The following is a 22,909-nucleotide window of genomic DNA, read 5'->3' as shown; positions in this document are numbered from 1 at the left end:
TGTTTCATTTGAGAATTTGGGTGATGTCTGACTCATGTGAGAGCTGATGAGTCACTTGCTGCATTCCTGTGTTTAGTATGTAGTTCAGTTTTTAACCACACATTGTATGCACTGTAGGACTAGGAAAACGAGCCTCACTCATTCCACTGCTCTATTAAACTATCGGCTAAGACTGAGATGATAGAAATTCGAATGAATAAGCTGCGCAGTCATTTCAAAAATATTGCAAAAGATTTGAAAACTCGTTCTGAGTGTTAGTAAATATAGATTATGCTAAATGTGCCTGACAAATCTTAACAATGCACGCCAACAGCTTGTCCGTACAATGACTTTCAGATCTGAAGGTTAGAATTGAGAGAGATCAAGAGCCCTTTAATTCCCCACTTGGTATTTGTCCTGAGCTCAGGGGTAACTGAATCCACGTGACTTCACTTTGAGACTGAAGGGAGGGATTTGCATGGAGATAAGGCTTTAGGACCTCAGTGTCAGGGGGAGAGTGGGGCCTGAGCCAGCCAGCCCACACTAGCACTGACATTTGCTCAGCAGTATGACCACAGGCAGCTTCCTGGTTGAATGGCTGGCAAGTCCTCCCACAGCTACTGTCAGAGAAGGCTTCCTTACTCAGGGCTATCACGGACAGAGAGGGGTTGGGGGGGGTGTGTGTGCTGTCTTCTGTGGTGAGTGAGACCTGTCTTGCTAAGAAAGCACCCCCTCAGTGAGCCGTCAGCACACTGTCTGCACAATGCCAACTGCACTGTAAAGTAGTCTCTTTGTAATGGTGTAAAACCTCTGCCTGCCTCCTGGGCATGGGTTGCAAACTTGGCATCCAGCCCAAATGATGGGACTGGCAAAGTCCTGGCCACTGGGGTCCTACACAATCTGGGAACCTTCCAAAGTACTGCCATTCCCGTGAAGTAATTATAGTCGCCATTATAATGTTGGAAATCTAGCAGCCAGTTTTCACACAGCAAGCTCCCACACTAAGCTGGAAGGTGATTAACCAAATCATCTGCTTTATTAAAGTTGTTAATTGATAAGTATTGACCTGACAGCAGGGAGAGCTCTCCTGCCTCCTGTTTGAATAGTGTGATTGGGGTTCTTTGACAGGTTAGGCATGGCCTGAATTTAACATTCTATCTTCGAGACTGTTCTCCCTCCAAGCTGCACTGGAGGGCCAGTGTGGAGTTTGTACCCACACCTCTGGAATGGGGATTAAATCCTGAATTTCTTTGATTTCAGAGTGTTGATGCATACATTGTGGCTGATGGTTAACCCAACACTGAAACAGACCTGTGACTGTTAAATTTCTGCAGCTCCTATTGGTTCACTGCAATGGGGAAATTATGTTTGTAATGAACTTCAAGTGAAAAGGGACGAAGAAGATGTTGCTCTGAAATTACTGCTCTGTTTTCTTCCTCATCCCTGGAATCCAATACCCAACTAATCAGTTTATTTCAGTTTGGGAGCTCGTGGTCTCAAATTGAGCTGCTGGATTTTTGAGTGTGAGGGAAATATTGAAATCAGTGTTACTAGGGAGGCATTGAATCAGAGCTTGCAAATTGGGCTCATGTCAGTGATTTGAGTGCAGATGATAATCAGAGGTACTGAATTCAGTCACTCACCACAGACTGAGGGGTGGTTGGTGTTGTGTGGTAGGGGAGAGGTAATCTCCAGTCACGCAAGCATAAAAGACCACGCTAGGTAGTGTTATGAGTAATGGCTTGTGATCAGCTGGTAATCATGTCAATGCTCTAAGTATTTATGAAAATCAGCAGTTATTAGGGCATTTCACATTCAACAGCACTAATTGTAATAACCAATGAGATTATGACTTTATTTCTGGACATCATCATTCCGCTGTGTTTATACAGCACCCAGTTTTGGATTACAGCAGGTAGGGGGTAGGCAGTTTAGTCCCTTGAAGCTATTCCATGGTTCTGTGGGTCTCACTTGGTAACAAGCAGGTGGGAATGGAATGTGACAGCCCTGTGAGATCCCCATGGGGCTGACTGACTGCCTCTCTCAGCAGGACGGGTGGGTCTAGCGAGCAGCATGTGGACTGCAGGCTGTTGAAGGATTGAGAGGTTTTAAATAATTATTATAGGATTGTCCATCAGGGATGAGAAGCGTGTGTTTGGCAGACTTTGCCCTGGCCAGGTTCTGTATTCATATACCGTGTGTGTGTGTGACTGCCTGATGAAATCCTGCCTCAGGGCAGGCACTGCACCAGGGGAACCTCCTTGTGGGAGTGATGATGGTCAGTTTTTTCGTCCATTGGTATTTCCCGTCGACATGAGGAAGAACCTTCCTCAGTCACCCTGTATATTTCTCTCACTCTGTCTCCCCTCCCTCTATTCCTCCTTCCTCTCTCCTCCTCCTCCTCCTCCAACTCCCCCCGCCACTGTCCCCAACACCCCCCCCTCCCACTGTCCCCAACACCCCCCTCTCCCACTGTCCCCAACACCCCCCCCTCCCACTGTCCCCAACACCCCCCTCTCCCACTGTCCCCAACACCCCCCCCCTCCCACTGTCCCCAACACCCCCCCCTCCCACTGTCCCCAACACCCCCCCTCCCACTGTCCCCAACACCCCTCCCCCCACTGTCCCCAACACCCCCCCCCCCCAACACCCCCAACACCCCCTCCTCCCCCCCCCCCCCCCCCCCCCCCCCCGCCAAACCCATGGGTCTGGGTGGGTTGCACTTTGGCGGGTCGGTGTAGACTTGTTGGGCCGAAGGGCCTGTTTCCATACTATAAATAATCTAATCTAATCTGACAACCTGTACGTTTGCCTTTGAACCACTTACCATCCCAACTTGGAAATATTTCACTGTTCCTTCCGTGTCTCTCGGCCAGAACCCTGGAACTCTCTCCCTAATGGTATTGTGCTTTACCTACAGCGTCCAGTTGCTGCGGTTCAAGAAGCCAGCTCCCCATCTCCTCCTCAGGGAAAGGCCCAGCCAATGATGGCTGTATTCTACGAGTTTATGAGAGTGGTTACCTCCTAACTCCCCTCTGAAATGGCCGTGGCAAGTCGTTTGGCCCAAAGACAATTGGGGATGGCCAATAAACAGTGGTCTTGCCAATGATTCCTATGTCCCAAGAAAGATTCTTTTAAAAAGTTGCATTTAGTGGAACCGAATCCCAAACTGGGGTGGTTAAATCAGTTGGACGGACTGTGAACCCAAGTGTAACAGTGCCCAAAATATTTATGGTCAAGAAATCTTTTCACAACTTGCTTGTCTGTTTTGTGCTTCTAAGAGAGAAGAGGGTCGGATCCAAGGCCAACTGAACAACTCTGACTCCAATCAGATCATTCGGGAGCTGAAGGACCAGATCACAGAGTTAAAAACAGAGGTAATGCTAAATAATTGTGTCAGGCTTTTGTGAATATCTGCTCTGATCCGTTAGTGCTGTGACTAGTTGGACATGAAGAAGGTGTTTCTGCTTTGGGTGCACTGTGGGAATTGCCCCGGTCAGTCACAGGTCAAGTTCCTGCTAAACTTCATTCCATCAATTGCTGAAGTAACATCTTCCCATGATTCAGTGTCAGGCAGAGTGATAGAATGGCAATGTATTTTTTTTCCATTTTGCAGATGTTTTTCAGTGTATTCAGAAGTGCTAGCCAAATACAACACCTATTGAAAATGGGATTATCAGCAAAAAATTACCATTTTCACTCTGTGCGATATTCTACCTGAACCTGTGAAAATTACTAAAACTGTCCTACACCATCATCATCTAGTTTCACTGCTGTGTCAGTTTCTTAAAGTTAATTTTTTTTTGACATGGAGCCCTATCTGAAAGCTGCCTGTGCCGCAGGGGAAGTGAGCAACCTTCCTGAATCGGTGAAGCCTTGTAGGGTTGGCCAGATAGGACAGTCATTTCTCAGGTGAGGCCTGATTTGGTCAAATTGAATCTTGAAGCAGCTTGAGTGATTGTAAAATAAAACGCCAAGTTAAGTGATCCAAGCCATTTTCAGTTGTTTGTGAAGTGGTATGAGCTCGGGGGTGTATGTGACCATGCAGAGGGAGCTTTCCTCTGTAACATCTACCAAACCTATCCAGCAAATACAGGGAACCTGGCACTTGGATCCATTTGGGTACGCCATCTCTTTAAATCATTTAAGCCCAATTCACCCAGAAATGTGAGAGTTTGTTTAACTGGAGATCTTCAGGCTGATGTCTGGTTGGAAAACCATGGTGTAAGTAACTCTTTGCACAAACTAGTTCTATATGTTTCCATTTTTTTCTCGTTGTTTGCATTTTGAGGTTGCACTATTAATCTAGAAAAGTATCACTTCAGTAATAACCAGTCAATTGAAATGTCTCTGCATGGTGAAGGGGGTTTTGGATTGAATGCGTTTCACACCTTATCGAGTGATGCAGCTTTAGATTTCAAATTCATTGATCCCTAGTTTGAATTCCTATCTAGATTCTCCGTGGCTGGTTTTCCTCCCAGAACATCAAACTCTTGACTTTTGTCTTGAGTCAGTTGTGCAAGGGAGGCAAGCTTTATCCTGATTGAATCTGTGTCCCCTGTGCTTTCCTTACCTAGGTCCAAAGCAATGGAAGATTCCAGAAAAAAGTGCAATGAAATGTGTTCACTTGGTCCTATCAGCCAGGGAGCAGACATTTCAGGGGCTGTTGGAGAAATAAGGGATATAATTGTACACCGCACTACACTGCCATTTTAGCTGTCCGTTACCATGTAACGGTCTGCACAGCACTGTCTCTACTATGTTTTTTGTTTTCAGAGAGGTGTTCTGCCCTTCCCTTTTTCAATAAAAGCTGAAATTCTCAGGTGGGGAGTGTTAGGTACTCTGTATGAGGAGTAGCTCCAATCAGGAGTAACATGGCCACATTGGAAGGAGGTGACCTGTTTAAATGTTTTTCTGCATTCCTGTGATGGTTCTTACATGGTGGCGTTTAGGCCAAGTCAACAACTTCTAAGGCAGTTTTCAACAAACGAAACAATATGACGCAGACATCAAGGCCTAACATAATGAAACCTGTGGAGAGGCATTGGGTTAGTGATATTATCACTAGTCTATCAACCCAGAAACCCAAGTCCTGTTCTGGGACCTAAGTTTGAATCCCACCGTGACAAATGGTAAAGTTTGAAATTAAAACAGAGTCTCGAATTGTTGGGAAAAATTCATGCAGTTCACGAGCATTCTTTACAGAAGTAATCTGCTGTCCTTACCTGGTCTGGCCTACATGTGACTCCTGACCCAAAGCAATTTAGTTGACCCTTATGACTGCCCTCTTGGCAATTGATGGTGAGTACTAAATGTTGGCCTAGCGATGACACTCACATCACATGAATGAATAATTTTTAAAAAACACCCATTCCCTTTCTCCAAATGCATTCTCACTGAATTTCCCTCCAAGAGATGCCCTTAGATGGATAAGTATGCCACATCAGGTTTAGACCACTGCCTCAATACACATGAGTCCTCAATAAAGTTTCTGATCAATTATCCTCCAAACATGCACATTGTAAATAGCCTGTATAGTTCCCCTTAACTTTTGTCCTTGTGAGCATGTATCAAAACAAGCCCAACTTTGACGTAAATCTCTTTAAAATTGATCAGAAACTTTCGGAATTAAACCTAGTATTTCATATTTTGATCACTTATAGTGGAGTGTCCAGTAACTGCCAGGATGGACTTACCCATAGCAGACAATCCCAGGTTTGGCTGTATTAGTGTTTAGTTTCTGCTTTCCTCTGTCCTCCCTCCAGGCGTTCTTGCTGTTCCCCGAATTCTTATAGCAATAGTGTTTCTCACCAAGCTACCACATCTAATCCCCAGCCAGATCTGTTTGTGAGCTAATTTATCATCATCTCTTCCTTGTCCCCCATCGACCCACCTCCAGCCTCCTCATCTTCTCAGGAACAGATGAACACTATTCCATTGAAGTGTCCTATATTCAGGGTAATGACAAAAAAGTGTCATAGTCACAATTAACTACTGATAAGGATCTAGAGTTTTTAAAAAAGCTGTGCTGTCCTCTCCTGATTGTTTTGCCCTCCATGTTCTTTAATTCATCAATGTGCCCTCTAAGCTCACTGAGTAAATGGAATGAAGGAGTGTTGAATTCTGAGAGTAAGGTCTGCACCAACAACATGTTTGTCTGGAACTGTTGTACCTGATGATGACTCATTTGAGATGTGAATAACTGTGGTGTGTGGTGCAGTCTCAGCAGTCACCACTGTCTGTTGCTGTCATTACAATTTCAAATTGCTTTTTTCACAGGGCACCAAGTAACAGTAACTAACAGAAATTGCTGGAAAAGCTTTGCAGGTCTGGCAGCATCTGTTGAGAGAAATCAGGGTTAACGCTTCTGGTCAAGCAATCCATCCTTGGAATGGATGGTAGCTGGGGAAATGTCAGTTTCGGGTGGTGGGGGAGGGGGTGAAGGAGTAAACGATAGGTAGGGATAGAGAGAGAAGAGCAGTTAAGCAAAGGAGTGAATAATGATCTGGCTAGGAGGGTGAATAGCTATTCATGGGGGACTGTAGTCTTCTAACTCAAGTAACAGTCACTAGTGTTTTTTCCTTCAGAGTCACAGTCGCAAACTACCTACAAAGTAGGTCACTGGCTTTCCACAATGACTCGCTCAGTCAGCTCATGTAGTTTTCGATGATATGACCAGTAAAAGCTTTGCTTACACATCAATCAGGATTGAATTGTATTCTGTAATGAAAATGTCTGATAGTATTTTATAAAAAGACAAAACAGCATTGGATAGGAAGTATCCATTGGTCAACATTTCTCCTACAAAGGGAAATCATTTTGTGCACTTACCTTCTAGGTGTTTCTTTGCTATTACCATAAGTAGACTTCATAAAGATAAAAGGGCTTATGCCCGTAACATCGATTCTCCTGCTCCTCGGATGCTGCCTGGCCTGCTGTGTTTTTCCAGCTCCACGTTTTTCAACTCTGGTCTCCAGCAACTGCAGACCTCACTTTCTCCTTCATAAAGATAAAACCCAGCATAGGAGCTAGTGAGAAGAAAGGTTGTGACTCTGAAGTTTATTGAACACAGAATGCTTTCTCACATGGAATGCTTGACGCAGTAACAGCATTAAAGTTGTGATTTAAATGAATCTCAGTGAGCACAAAGCGGGTTGGAATTAGATTGCCTAGCTCTGATTTGACATGATGAAGCAAATGGCCTCCTTTTACACTGCAGTTTCAATCTTGTCTTCACCCAAGTTATAACACTGAGCAGGGATCTCCACAGTCAGTATCCCTTAAACCCTTTTAGCTCGGTACATTTGATCATGTTAAACACTCCAACTTTTAAGTATTACAAACTTGCTATTTCAGTGAGGATGCTGAAAATGTGTTGCTGGAATTGCAGTCCTCACTTTCTCCGAGAAGATTTCAGTGAGGATGCCTCACAGAGTCCCAGTGGGTACTCTGCATGTCTCAGGGGGAAATTACAAGTCACTTAGTTGGAATCAGCAGTTCTTCAGCACTTTGAAGGCAATGTTTTAGTTATGGGAATCAGTCTAGCTGCAGGACTGACCATCCAAACATCCATGTGTATAGCCATTTATGCATCAAATAAATAAAACATTTACCAGAAACGTGCAGTTAGCTCAAAAGTAGCAGGAAGTAATAATGAATTGGCAGGGGAAGGGTTCATCTCTGTGCTTGTCCTGTCACCTGGACACCTATTATTCTTATGTGAGCTTTGGCTGTGGATACTGGCTACCATCTGACGATAGTGGATGTCAGACTTCTTCACAGTTAGCACGTCTTGAGAAGATTTGTAGCTCAGGTTGAGGTTCTGGATGTAGGTTTGCTCACTGAGCTGGAAGGTTCATTTTCAGACGTTTCGTTACCCGACAAGGTAACATCTTCAGTCCGCCTCCGGACAAAGCACTGCTGGTGTTTCCTGCTTTCTGTTTATATGTTTGGGTTTCCTTGGGTTGGGGATGTCATTTCCTGTGGTGATGTTGTTTTAAGTTCTCTTTCTCAGGGGATGGTAGATGGGGTCCAAGTCGACGTGTTTGTTGATAGAGTTCCGGTTGGAATGCCATGCTTCTAAGAATCCTTGTGCATGTCTCTGTTTGGCTTGTCCTAGGATGGATGTATTGTCCCAGTCAAAGTGGTGTCCTTCCTCATCTGTATGTGAGGATACGAGTGAGACAGGATCATGTTCATGTATCCTGGTGGCTAGTTTTCTGCCTATTTGCCCAATGTACTGTTTGTTACAGTTCTTACACGGTATTTTGTAAATGACATTAGTTTTACTTGTTGTCTGTATAGGGTCTTTCAGGTTCATTAGCTGCTGTTTTAGTGTGTTGGTGGGTTTGTGGGTTACCATGATGCCAAGGGGGTCTGAGTAGTCTGGCAGTCATTTCTGAGATGTCTGTAATGTAGAGGGGAGTGGCTAGGGTTTCTGGACGTGTTTTAGAACATGGAAAAGTACAGCACAGAACAGGCCCTTTGGCCCACGATGTTGTGCCGAGGTTTAATTCTAATGTAAAATATAGTAACTTAACCTACACACCCCTCAACTCCCTGTTATCCATGTGCATGTCCAGCTGTCAATTAAATGTCCCCAATGACTCTGCTTCCACCACCACCGCTGGCAACGCATTCCATACATTCACAACTCTCTGTGTAAAGAACCTACCTCTGACGTCTCCTTTATACCTTCCTGCTAATATCTTCAAACTATGACTCCTCGAACCAGTCAATCCTGCCCTGGGGAAAAGTCTCTGGCTATTGACTCTATCTATTCCTCTCATTATCTTGTATCCCTCGATCAGGTCTCCTCTCTTCCTCCTTCTCTCCAGAGAGAAAAGTCCAAGCTTATTCAACCTTTCTTCATAAGACAAGTCCAGGCAGCATCCTGGTAAACCTTCTTTGCACCCTCTTCAAAGCCTCTGTATCTTTCCTATAGTAGGGCAACCAGAACTGGACACAATATTCCAAGTGTGGTCTCACCAGGGACTTGTAGAGCTGCAGCAAAACCTCGTGGCTCTAAAACACGATCCCCCTGTTAATGAAAGTGAAAACACCATATGCTTTCTTAAAAACCCTATCCACTTGGGTGGCAACTTTGAGGGATCTATGTACTTACACACCCAGATCCCTCTGTTCCTCCACACTGCCAGGAATCCTGTCTTTAATCCTATATTCAGCATTCGAGTTCGACCTTCCAAAATGCATCACTTTGCATTTATCCAGGTTGAACTCTATCTGCCATTTCTCAGCCCAGCTCTGCATCCTGTCTGTCATGCTGCAGCCTGCAATAGCCCTCTATACTATCAACAACACCTCCAACCTTCGTGTCATCTACAAATTTACTAACCCACCCCTGGTGTTTTGTCTGCGTTACAGTGCTCGGAACCAGCCAGTGTTCATGCTGGCTGTCTGACTAAGATTAGAACAGTGACAGAAAGTGAACAGTTTCTGGTTAATCCATCCCTCACTAGTAAAGACATCAAGGACTGTCCCAGCATCGCTATAGCAAGTCTCAGCTGACTCCACCCATAGCAGGGTGTTGTTGAGTTGGCCAGCTCTGTTATCAGCCTGATCATTGCACAGATGAACAGTCAGTAACACCTTCTGGCTATAAATCTTAAGGAGGTTCATACTATACTCCTGTGCCACAGAGTTGTGAAAGATCACTGAACCAGTGAAGCCTGTTTGACCCACTGTACTTATCCCAGCACTGTAAAAGTGTGACCCCTTCTTCCAGCTTTTCAAACACCCAGCCTTGGCACTTACCAAAAAAATCGGTGTCCAAATAATTATTTAGGAAATGTCATTAATCACTAGCAGTGTAGGCAAGTGCAGCAGCTAATTCACACACAGCAAGATCCCACAAAGCAAAGAGATGACTAGATTCCCAACACTGTGGAAACAGGCCATTTGACCCAACAAGTCCACACCGACCCCCAGAAGACTAACCCACCCAGACCCATTACCCTACCCTATATTTACCCCTGACTAATGCACCTAACACTACAGGTAATTGAGCATGGCCATTTCATCGAATCTGCACATCTTTGGACTGTGGGAGGAAACCGGAGCACCCGGAGGAAACCCACGCAGACACGGGGAGAATGTGCAAACTCCACACAGAGTGGCCCGAGGCAGGAATCGAACCTGAGACCCTGGTGCTGTGAGGCAGCAGTGCTAACCACTGAGCCACCGTGCCACCTGGAAGTGTCCAAATAATCCAGTTTAGTAGTTGTGATCAAGGTGTTAAATTGACCAGTTGCACAAGGAGAACTCCCTGCTGACACCATACAAACCAAACAAAACCCACCTGGACTCAAATCTCTGTGACGTGATAGCATTGTCATATGATCTGAACAAACATTTAATACTTATTTTCACGTTCTCAAGGAGATGCTGTGATACAATCTACTGCTTCAAGGTTGCCTTGTCAGTGTACAGTGCTGCTCTGAGATACTAGTAAACCACAGACATTTAGTACAAAACTCCCTCTTGGTGGTACCATGGAGTTTATTTTCTTGCTGACTTTCAGGGTGTGACTGACTGACAGTGAAAAACCCTAATTTATTGTCCATTTCTGGTTACCTTAAGAGGGTAGTGTGGAATCTGGTTAAAACTGAGTGACTTGCCAGGCTACTGAACAGAGCATGAGAGCTTGGAGTCGGTAATTCAGTCCCTCCACTATGTCTGTCTGCCATTTTACACCCACAATCAGGAGGCTGGAAGAACACATCAAACCAAGTGGCATCAGGAAGTGGAGAAGTCAACTGTTTGCATGTAACTCTCTTCAGGACACAGTTACACCCAAACTGTTGAATTCTCCACTTCCTGATGCTGCCTGCTTTGCTGTGTTCCTCCAGCCTCCTGCCTGTCCCTCCTGGTGCTGCCTGCCTTGCAGTGTTCCCCCACCCTCCAGCCTGTCCCTCCTGGTGCTCCCTGCCTTGCTGTGTTCCCCCAGCCTCCTGCCTGTCCCTCCTGGTGCTGCCTGCCTTGCTGTGTTCCCCCACCCTCCTGCCTGTCCCTCCTGATGCTGCCTGCCTTGCTGTGTTCCCCCACCCTCCTGCCTGTCCCTCCTGATGCTGCCTGCCTTGCTGTGTTCCCCCAGCCTCCTGCCTGTCCCTCCTGGTGCTGCCTGCCTTGCTGTGTTCCCCCAACCTCCTGCCTGTCCCTCCTGATGCTGCCTGCCTTGCTGTGTTCCCCCAGCCTCCTGCCTGTCCCTCCTGATGCTGCCTGCCTTGCTGTGTTCCCCCAGCCTCCTGCCTGTCCCTCCTGATGCTGCCTGCCTTGCTGTGTTCCCCCAGCCTCCTGCCTGTCCCTCCTGATGCTGCCTGCCTTGCTGTGTTCCCCCAGCCTCCTGCCTGTCCCTCCTGATGCTGCCTGCCTTGCTGTGTTCCCCCAGCCTCCTACTTGTCTCCCTTGGGTTCCAGCATCTGCATTTTGTTTTTAGCCTCATTTACCATGAACAAGCGGGAAAGCAGTTTGGATTTTACTGACAATTTCAGTAGGTTCAGCAGGGCCAGTTTTATATTCTCCCTGGTCTCAGCCAAAAGCATCTTCACCAAATTCCACTCCTGATTTGAATTTAATGTGTCTCTCTCGAATCCGGCACTGTACTCGATGCACAGGTACTGCATGATGCCCTCCCACACTGTCGATACCACACATGGGTGAACTCTACACAAACTGCACAGTCCCGTGCTGCTTCAACAAGCAATGAAATATATAGTGAACAGCAACAACAGAGCTATGGTAACACCAACACAGGTAGCTTCCTTTCAAACCATTTGAAGTGGTAATTTTGAAAGTAAATTGACCCGCCTCCATTTAGCATGGAGAAATTACCATAAGTCAGAGTTTCCAGGGTAGAAGAATGGAACTTCAGTTTTGTCGAGCCTTCTGTGAGATCCAGGTGTTTAAAAACACATTTGAAGAGTAGTGGGTGTTGCAGCTCAGAGGAGGCAGCCACCAAACAGGCTTGCAGCAAATGAGTTGGCTATCTGGGGTCTCTGGTGTTCATTTGGGGTTTGAGGATAGAATATTGACCAAGATACAGCTTATAGTCTTGTGCTCCTCCTGAAATCATGCCTTCTTTACCACCCTCTCTTCCTTCAGAGGATCCCCGCAGTGGGGAAAACAGGCCCTTCAGCCCAACAAGTCCACACCGACCCTCCAAAGAATAACCCACCCAGACCCATTCCCCTACCCTACTGCTGTACATTTACCCCTGACTAACGTACCTAACCTACACATCCCAGAACACTGGGCAATTTAGCATGGCCAATTCACCTAACCTGCACATCTTTGAACTGTGAGAGGAAACCCACGCAGACTCTGGGAGAATGTGCAAACTCCACACAGACAGTTGCCCGAGGCTGGAATCGAACCTGGGTCCCTCGCACTGAGAGCCACTGTGTCGTCCATATCATGGGATTATCTTCTGCCTCCAACCAAGAAGCCTATGGGGCCTCAATTTGATAACTCATCAGCAAGTCAGTGCATCTGACCCCGCAGTGCTCCAGAAATGCTGAAATGTTTGTTGAGGTTGTGCTGTACTCTGGAGTGAGGCTATAACTTTTTGAGTCAGGCAACCAAGTTACCCACTGAAACGTGCTGTTAAATTCTTGCAACTTTCCATCGTGCACTCAGTGCTGTATGTAGGGTTTTTTTCCCAAACAACTACAGATAGAAAGGGGAAGAGAAACTACCTGTCTGCTTTCTCCCCCTCCTAGAAATGCAAAACTAGACCAATCCATTTACTGTTTTCCGTTTGGAAGCTCGAGATCCCAGCCCTGGGAGCTGCTGGGATCGTGGGTCCAAATCGATGTTAACAGGGAGGCATTGAATCAGAGCTTGCAAAGTGCACCCAGCTAAGTGATTGAAGTTCAGCTGATAACCAGAGGTACATAGTTTAGTCACTCACTGAGGGGGAGGGGTAGCAAGTCACGCAAGTATGACAGACCAAGCTAAGTGGTGTTCAGAGTGTCATGATGTGTAATCATCTGGTAGTAATGGAATACTCCAGAATACCCACGATAATTATTGGGGTACTTCGTATTAAACAGTGCCAATACCTACAAGAGAGAACTCTTTCGAAAAGATTCAGTAAGCATTGGTTTTCCTTGCTCTCTGTTTCACTCCCAGATGTTTGTACTTCTGGAGAGCTTGTCATTTGTTTGCTGGTCACCAGGAAAGGTGCACATGTTGAAAGTTGTTGCTTTTTTTTAAATAAAGCAACTTCTCGATTTTTAAACGTCTCCATCTTTTTTCCAATCTCTCCATGGCCATGTCCTCCCTCCCCTCCCTCCCTCCCTGTGAAATTCAATTCAGCCCTAAAACCCTCTGAGGTTTCTCTACTCCTAGTTGTGACCTTTGTTGAACAACCCTGATTTTAACCGCTGCATCATCAGTGGGTAGGCCTTAAGTTGCCAAGGCTCTGAACTTTGCAATTCCCTTGCTCTGACATTCGACCATCATTTCATCCATGAGAGTCATTTAAGGCACCGAAAGGACCATTGACCCGATGCAGCTATTCGTGGTCAAGATACAAACCTATTTCTTTACCATGCCGTTGGTCATGTGGCTCACTGTTCAGAGACATTTTCTGTTCTGTAAAACAGCTGAGAAAATTCTGTCAAGTTAACAGCAGTTCTAAGTTGTTGTTTTCCAGGTAAACTTTGTTTTGCTCCAAGGTTTCTATTCCCCAAAAGTTACTGGTGTGTAAAAGGCAAATTTCAATGAGTAAAAGGTTCTATCTCAAAATTCGAAAGCATTACATCAAATGTTCACTATTTTAATAGAGTTTGTATAAGATGCTTCTGTCAATAAAAGCTGTGTGGAAGGGGCTAGTTCAGTTCCTGTTCCATCAGGGATTTATTATCTCTTCTTGGGCTGTGACTGCACTAGCAGAGTAATCAGTTGTTGTGGAGTCCTGATTACAGCAAGGTGTTGTTGAGCAGCCCTCTTGAACCACTGCAGCCCATCACTGGGTGGCTCAGTAGTTAGCACTGCTGCCTCACAGCGCCAGGGACCGGGGTTTGATCCCACCCTTGGGCGATTGGCTGTGTGGAGTTTGTGCGTTCTCCCCGTGGTTTCCTTCGGGTGCTCCTGTTTCCTCCCACAATCCAAAGATTGTGTAGGTTGGCCATGCTAAATTATCTCATCATGGCCAGGAATGTGCAGGCCAGGTGGATTGGCCATGGCAAAGGCAGGATTACACAGATAGGGTTAGGGAGGTTGGTCTAGATGGGCTACTCTTCAGAGGGTTGGTGTGGGTACAATGGACCGAATGGCCTGTCTTCCACACTGTTGGAATTCTGACCATCTGTAGGTGCACCCACAGTGGTGTTAGCACTGTTCGAGCATTCTGGAACAGCGATCTACTCCTGAGTCAGGATGGGTATGACTTTGAGGGGAACTCAGGTGATGGTGTTGCTACGTGTCTTCCCTCCTGGTCTTTCCAGGTGGTAGCTATCATGGCTTTGGAAGGTGCTGTGGGTAAAAGCTTAGCGATGTGGTGTGTATCTTGTGAAATGCTGCCACTGCATGGGGGTGGTGGAGGGAGTGAACATATAAGATGGTGGACGGAATGCTCATCAAGTGGGCTGCTTTGGTCTGAATGGTGCCAAACTTCTTTAGTGTTGTACCCATCCAGGCAAGTGGGGAGTATTCCATCACACTGTTGACTTAGGCCTTGTAGATGGTGGACAGGCTTTGGGGAGTTGGGAGGTGAGTTACTTTTCCCGGAATCCTTAGCCTCTAACTTGCTGTTTTAACTAAAATATACATAATGCCTGGTGTGTTGAGGTTTCAGCACTAGCATTACCATTGAGCATCAGTGTGAGATGGTTAGATTCTCTCGGGTTAGCGGTGGTCATTGCTCAGCATTTCCATGGCATCCTGTTCGTTACAACTTAACAGCCCAAGCCTGGATGTTACCCTTGTCTTGCCCCATATGGATGTGGACTGTTTCAATAACTGTCATTGAAGCCCGTGATCTTGACATCAGCAAATATCCCCCTCTTCTCACTCATTGAAGCAACTGAGGATTATTGGGCCCAAGACATGATCACTGCACGAGGTTGGGATAATGCTCAGGGTTGAGGTTATTTAAATCGCAATGGCCACAACCATCTCCCTTTGTGCTCAGTATGACTCCAACCATGAAAGAACTTTCACCCAATTTCCGTTAATTTGCCTCCTTAACGCCACACCAGGTTGCCCTGGTGTCACTGTATTGCTGATCAAATTGAGATTGAATGGACAGTAATTGGCCAGTTTGGATTGCTTCTGTTTTTTGAGCACGATTTAACTGAGCAACCTCCTACATTGTCACATTGGGTGGCACGGCGACTCATTGGTGAGCACTGCTGCCTCACAGCATCAGGGACCCAAGTTCAATTCCAGCCTCAGGCGACTGTCTGTGTGGAGTTTGCACATTCTCCCCGGTTGCCTCCCATAGTCCAAGGATGTGCAGGTTAGGTGGATTGGCCACGGGAACTGCAGGGTTGCAGGATTAGGGTGGGCAGGTTAATCTGAATGGGATGCTGTATGGAGAGTTGGTGTAAAATTGTTGGGCTGAATGGTCTGTTTCCACACTGTAGGGAGTCTGTGGAAAGGTAGAAATTGCTGGTCTGGCAACACGTGTTGGGAGAAAGCAGGGGTTAATGTTTTCGGGTCCAGTGACTCTTCACCACGTTGTCAAGGTAGATGCCAGTGTTTTAGCTGTGGTACAATAGTTTGCTGAGGGGTTCAGGAAGTTCTGGAGTTCAGGTCTTCAGTATTACTGCATAAGCCCTTCATCATTCATCATGTGCTTTTCCAGCACCACATTTTCCGACACAGGAACCGAGCAGGTTGGGGTTTACGATCGGGCTGACAGTAGTGACCATTGTTTCTTGGTCCATTTCTCAACACAGCCTTGATTTTTTTTGTGTCACTTCTATTGTGTGCTTGGTGTTGAACAAACACTGTAAGGGTTTCTTTCCTTCAGATTTTCAGCGTAGCTGTGTGTTGTTCAAGTTTTCACAAGGCAACATTATTTTGATCTGACAACTTGATTGTTTTAAGGGCAATGGTGGTTACAGGAATCAGCCACCACTGTTTTCTGTTATTTTGTTAATGTTCTCTGTCATGACAACACTGGGTCCACATGTACTCAGACACCTTTTAAATGAGTTGTGAATTTCCAGCTGCACCATTACTTTTAGACAGTGAGTTCCAGCCCTCAACCATCAACTGAGCAAAATAAGAGCTACTACCATCTGACTGAATTCTCAAAGTTAGAATTGTGCAGCCACACAGTGACCTTGTAAGAGTTCTCAACAGTAACCAGCCGAATAGTGTAGATACTGGAAACCTGACAGGCAGGTTACTGACCAGATACCTGTTCCATCAAACACTTTACATGGCCTGTTGAATATTTCCAATTTTTAAAAAAATGTCTAATCTTTTACAAAATATTGCTGTGTGACCAAGCTGACACATTTTAAAATATTAGCACCAAAAAAGCTCCCTACGCAAGGGTAGAAAGGAAGGCTTACAGTGAGCCATGTTCAAAGATAAATGTCATGGGGTCATCCATTTCCTTTCTAACATAGAAATCTGTGATTCGGTGACATTTATATTTGAACAATGTTCACTTTGGCTTTCCACTCTGGAGCTTTGGAAGCTTCTTTGGTACTCGCATTGTAATGTGTTACCTTGGTCACAGCAACATTTCACAAAGGTTAGAAAATAAAATAACAAGTGGAAATATTTGACAGGGCAGGCAGCGTGTGCAGAGGCGTGTTTTCATGTGGATAAAAACTACTTCGAGGTTTGAGTTAATCAGGGAGAGCCAGCACAAGTTTGTAAACAGCAGGTTATGGGGGACTAATCATAGTCAGACAGCATGGAAACAGATCCTTTGGTCCAACCTGTCCATGCCAACCAGATTTTCCAAAATGAACCTGTCCCGTTTTCCTGCATTTGGCCCTTATCCCTCTAAACCTTTCCTATTCATGTATCTGCCTGAATTACTTTTAAATGTTGCACCGGTACCTGCATTTACCACTTCCTCTGGCAATTCATTCCTTATATGCACTAACCTCTGTGTGGGAAAAGTTGTCCCTCAGGTGCCTTTTAGACCTTTCCCCTTTTGCCTTATACCTAGGCCCTCTAATTTTGAACTCCCCTCCCCTAGGGGTAAGACCTTGGCTACTGTCCTTATCTATGCTTCTCATGACTTTATAAGCCTAGATAAGGTCACCCCTCAACCTCCTACACTCGATGCAATAACAAAGTTGAAAGAAGGAGTATAACACCATAGCCCCAATAAAATACCCCACTCTATTTCCAGCAATAAACGTTGAAAGTCTTGACCAGAAGAAGTCAGAAAGTAGCAATGTGAATGAGAATTGTTTGACAATTTCTAGGAACGTGTGTGGCAATAGATGTGCTTCAGACTGAAGCATGTATAGTTTGTGGTGATGACAATTGCCTAGCTTGCCAGGGTGGATGATATCTGTTGTGAAGCAATTCTTCTTTCTGAATACACCTCCAGTGATGTTGTTCTGCACTGTTTCATGCTGTATGTGGGCTTTTCGCTTTCTTGTGGTAGGAAACCATGTTATCGTCGGATTGTGTAAGAAATTGTGAAAGCTGAGTACTTATCTAACCCCCCCCCCCCCACACACAAACATCATGAATATTCCAGAGTTTCCTTGAAACTATGGTCTGGTAGCCAAGTACTGAAGGTGCCATGAAACCAGATCATCCTTTTGGGACATTGATTGGCCCCTCATTCGAGGGTGTAATGGGGATAGAGCAGGAAGACTCTTGGCCATCTTGTCATTTCTGTGGGAAAAGGCAAGTTTAGATTGGAATGTTTACATGACCGCTGTCCATAATTTGTGCCAGTGGTTTGCTTCATTCTTGAAGGTGCTGTTCTTTGAAGGAGCTATTACACAAAGATCCATGCTAAATGGGCAGCACGGTGGCTCAGTGGTTAGCACTGCTGCCTCATAGCACCAGGGACCCAGGTTCGATTCCAGCCTCGGGTGACTGTATGTGTGGAGTTTGCACATTCTCCCCATGGGTTTCCTCCGGGTGCTCCGGTTTCCTCCCACAGTCCAAAGATGTGTAGGTCAGGGTGAATTGGCCATGCTAAATTACCCACAGTGTTCAGGGATGTGTAGGTTAGGTGCATTAGTCAGATAAATATAAGATGATCGGGTAAGGGAATAGGTCTTGGGTTACTCTTCAGAGGGTCTGTGTAGACTTGTTGGGCCGAATGGCTGCTTTCCACACTGTAGGGATTCTATGCTGCTTGTTCAAATGATTGTGGTGAATGAACGAAGTCCCATAAAACAAGTGGGAGAGCAGAAAGTTCTCATTGATTCTTGGTCAAACACTTCTAACCAACATCATCAAGAGAAAGAAACTGGTTATTGCTTTTTGTACGATCTTTCCAAAAAGAACACAGTGCCGAGGTTTCATAGCAACTAATTGTATCTTAACACTTTTGACTTGTTAGAGACAGGCTATATCAGTGCAGGTTCATTCTTTAACCTGGGGATTATACTCCGAACTCGTCTGTGCTACTGTCATTTCCCCCCTCCTGCCAGTGAAGACCCACAGCATGGGAGCCAACAACCAAAGGGTCTACTCAGTGAAGCAACCTGGGTGAGAGCCCAGTCTCGAGGCAGAGACATCCTGGCTGTGTTTGAATTGTGGCTGCTCACTGCTGATGTCTTGTTCCATACTGAAGCCTGAAGGTATTGCCACTGCTTACAATGTTCTCATTAACAAGTTCCAGTTTGATCTCTTCCCCCTTACTCCCAGTGTTTGTAGATCCTTCACTTTCCAGGAACCTGTTTTCAACTGTTTCACCCTGAAGCAGGTGGGGCTTGAACCCAGCCTCCTACCACCTTGTCACAAGAGCCTGACACATCCTTGTATATTCTTCCAAGGGAAAAAAACCCAACTATGTCTACCTTTAGTGTAACAAGGAGGGGGGTGGGCTGCTGTGGAACAAGGGGTTCCCCGCTCCTCATTATCTTACTGTAATCATCAGGATCCCGGTGGTATCTTCTGACCTTCCTCCTTACCCCTTAAAGGGCTGGGCTGTTTTGTGAAGTTCCCTTCTCACTGTAGGTGTACCATTCCATGGATCTCTCTCTCTCTTTCCTCTCGCGCGCGCACTAGCCACATAATTTATAGCTGAGCCATCTTTGGTTGTATTGGCCCCCTTTTTGTAATAAAATAGGTTTTGGAATTATAAGTTAATGTCCAGAGGACTAGTGACCTTTGGCTATGACATGTTCATACCTGCCCCCACAGCTCCACTGCTGTGGCCTCAATGAAAGACAATGCTATCTTTGACTTTTCTTTGCATCACTCAATACCCACCTCCATTACTGTGAACCACACCAATCTCCACGGCCCTCTGCATTTCTTTGGAGAAAGCTTCCCCACTCTGCTATTCTGCCAAACTCTGTTGTTCTGTCCATATCTTTTGGATGAGCTGGCTACACCCTCAGTATGATGGCCATTCCCTGTCCAGAGTTGTATGCCCTTGTTCCCCAGTGAAGCCTTTCCTCATTCCACCCCCAAATCGATCCTGTTGGGTATATCTGCCTTTCTTCATCCAAAGCACAAGGAGTGCACCTTCAGCTGGTGTCAAACTAGTTTAGCTGTCTGCCACCAGCTGTGACTGGACCATGTGACATGTCTGTTGTTTTCTGCTTAAAACCACCCACAGTATTCTGATCATTCTGAAGATCAACAATGGACCATGTTGGTCTTTTCATTTTAAGACATTTCCTTAAAGACCACACAATGGAGACTTAACCATTTAGCTGACCCAATCTTCTGGGCCAGCCTACCATGAGGACCTTGTCAAATGCTTTAGTAAAGTTCACGTGGACAACATCAGCTGCCCTACCTCCTTCAATCATCATCTTCACTTTCTCAAACGGGTCAACCAAGTTTGTGAGGCAAGACCTCTCAGAATAAAAATATGCTGACTGACCCTAATAATTTCATTCTTTTCCAAATCTGCCCTTAATCATCTCCAGTGATTTCTCTACCATTGAGGTGAGGCTTACTAGCTTATAGTTTCCTGGGTTATCCCTGTTGCCCTTCTGAAACAAATGAACATTGACTATTCTGCAGTCTTCTGGGACTTCACCTGTGGCTAAAGGGGATACAAAGATGTCTCTCCTCCCTGCCTCAGTCAACATCTTTGGACAGGTGATGTCAGGCTCGGGGGGTTTATCTCCCATGATGTTTTTCAAGGACCAACCCACCACCACCACCACCACCACCACCACCACCTTAATATTGGCATGCCCTTCAATATCAACATATCCATCCTTCATCTTACTGTCATCCTTATCTTCCTCCTTAGTGAAGACTGATGCAAAGTGCTCATTAAAGACCTCGCCCACATCCTCTGGCTCCATGCTTAAATTCCCTTCATGTTCCCCTTTCCTCCTTGCTCCGAATATCCATATGAAATGCTTTAGGAGTCATCTTAATCCCACTTGTCAAAGATATTTCATTGCCCCCTTTTATCTTTCAGTTCTTTTCTGCTTCCTTTATATTCCACAAAGGCAGTGTCTGATTTCAGTCTTCCAAACCTTACACATGCTTTATTTTTCTTTTTGGCTAAACTTGCAAAATTACTTGGCATCTAGGGTTCCTGAATCTGACCATTCTAATCTCATAGGAACGTGCTGGTCCTGAACACTGATCAACTGGCTTTTAAAAGATTCCCACCTGGCAAAAGGGGGTTTACCCTCAGTCTCCCCCAGTTGAATTTGTCCAGTTCCTGACCAACACTGCCTGTGAACATGACCAGAGTTTCCAGTTGTCTCCCGTTTCAGCACACCACTGTGTTCTCTGGCCAACCTTCCTGTCTCAGGCCTGTCGCAGTGTTCCAGTGGGGCTCAGAAAAACTGGAAGGACAGCATCTCACTTTCCAGTTGGGGATCCTGTAGATGTCGGGACTCGATATCGAGTTTGGTTATTGGAGGGCCTGCTCACCTCCTTCCATGTCCTTTGAAAGAGGAAAGATCTGATGGATAGAAAGGAAAAGATCATCGAAGAGGAGTGATATTGGGAGGAAGGGACAGAGTGTACCAGTCTGAGTGCAATAGCCAATGAGGGCAGATTTAGTAATATAGTAATTGAATGATGCACACAGAGAAAATGACACCCCCAAAGGCACTGTATATGAATGCACAAATCATTTCTAACAACTGAATGAATTAATGATTCAAATAGAAATAAATCATATATGGGAAATGTGAAGCTTGACAGGAAGAATCGGTTTGAATATAAAAGCAGGGATGTGTTTCTGAGGCTCTATCAGGCGCTGGTCAGACCACATTGGGAGTATTGTGTACAGTTTTAGGCCCTAAATCTCAGGAAGGATATACTGGCCCTGGAGCATGTTCACAGGTGGTTCATGAGATTGTCCCAGGAATTAAATGCTTAACATGTGAGGAACGTTCAAGGACTCTGTATCTACACTCGATGGAGTTCAGAAGGATGAGGGAGGATCGAATTGAAACATACAGAATACTGAATGGTCTGGACAGAGAAGATGCTGGGAAGATGTTTTCATTGGTAGGAGAGACTAGGACCCATGGGTACAGCCTTGGGGTAGAGGGGAGACTTTATAGAATAGAGATAAGGTGAAACATCTTCACCCAGAGAGTGGGGAATCGATGGGATTCACTGCCCCAGAAGGCTTTGGAGACCAGATCAGTGAGTAGATTTAACACCTGAGATAGGTAGGTTCTTGATCACTAAGGGTTATGGGGAGAAAGCGGGAGAATGGGGTTGAGAAACATATCAAGCCATGATTGAATGACAGAGCAGACTTGATGGGCTGAATGGCTTAATTTGTGTCCATTTTCTGCCCTATTAGCATACCTGAAACCATTCACAAGGTGTGAGAGAGAGGCTCAATTCTCCCCTTGCCTGTAATACCTTACTCAGCCGTACACAGCTTTGGTTCGATCAGGGCCACGTGACTGTGGATCTCGTTCAGCCTTGGGCAAAAACATTGACAAGGGAATGGTATTAAAAGGTGCAGTGTCCTTGACATTGAGGCTGGTTTGACCAAGTATGGCACAAAGCAATGCCAGTAAAATATCTCCCCCCCCCCCCACCTTGTGGCACTTGTGGATTATATGAACAAGGAACGAGAGTAGACCTCTTGGAGCTTCAAATCCGCTCAGCTATTCAATCAAGTCAGGGCTGATCAGATTGCTACATATCCCTAATCATCTTTTATATGCTCAGTGGTCAAGAGTCTAACTCTGCTTTAAAAATATTTAAGCATTCTGCATCCACTGCCTTTTGAGGAAGGGAATTTAAAAGACACTCAACTCTGAGGGGAAGATACTGTCTCCTAATTGGATTTAAATGGATATCCTCTTACCTTTAATCTCTGAGCTCCGATTCTGTGTGCTCCCACAAGAGGGAATGTGTTTTTGACATCTTTCTAGTAAGCTCCCCTCAAGACCTTGTATGTTACAATTAAGTCACCTCTGACCTTTCTAACCCCCGGAGGATATAGTGGTTTACTAGCCTTTCCTCACAACACTATCTGCTTAGTCCAGGTTACTAATGGAGTAAACCTCCTCTGAGCTGCTTCCAATGCAGTAGTGACCTGCCTGGTGACCGTATCTACACACAGTACACACTATCGCAGCTATAGTCCCATCAATATCCTGTAGAAGTGAAACATCACACTTGTACACTTCCATTCAATTCCCCTTGCAATAAGCCAGAGTTTGTATTGGTTTTCTTGCTTACCTGCTGTGATTCATGCACCAGGACAGCTGGATTGATCTGCACCTCAGAGCTCTGCAATCTCTTACCGTTTTGAGGGTGTGGTTTTTTTTTATTCTTTATGCCAAAACGGACAATT

General features: G+C 45.5%; 1 protein-coding gene across 14 annotated transcripts in view; it reads left to right on the top strand.

Annotated features, from left to right (window-relative positions):
• Positions 1–22,909, top strand: part of LOC140467942 (EVI5-like protein) — a 340,764-nt gene that overhangs the window by 299,937 nt on the left and 17,918 nt on the right. For all 14 annotated transcript variants that reach the window (XM_072564014.1, XM_072564018.1, XM_072564024.1 and 11 more), the window contains one exon: positions 3,261–3,356. In XM_072564014.1, the coding sequence (XP_072420115.1) occupies positions 3,261–3,356 (96 nt within the window). The remainder of the gene's footprint in view (positions 1–3,260; positions 3,357–22,909) is intronic.

This window comes from Chiloscyllium punctatum, chromosome 46, assembly GCF_047496795.1.
Source record: "Chiloscyllium punctatum isolate Juve2018m chromosome 46, sChiPun1.3, whole genome shotgun sequence".
NCBI classification, from domain to species: Eukaryota; Metazoa; Chordata; class Chondrichthyes; order Orectolobiformes; family Hemiscylliidae; genus Chiloscyllium; species Chiloscyllium punctatum.
The sequence above is the reverse complement of the archived record's forward strand: the minus strand, read 5'-3'. Positions and strand labels throughout refer to the sequence as shown.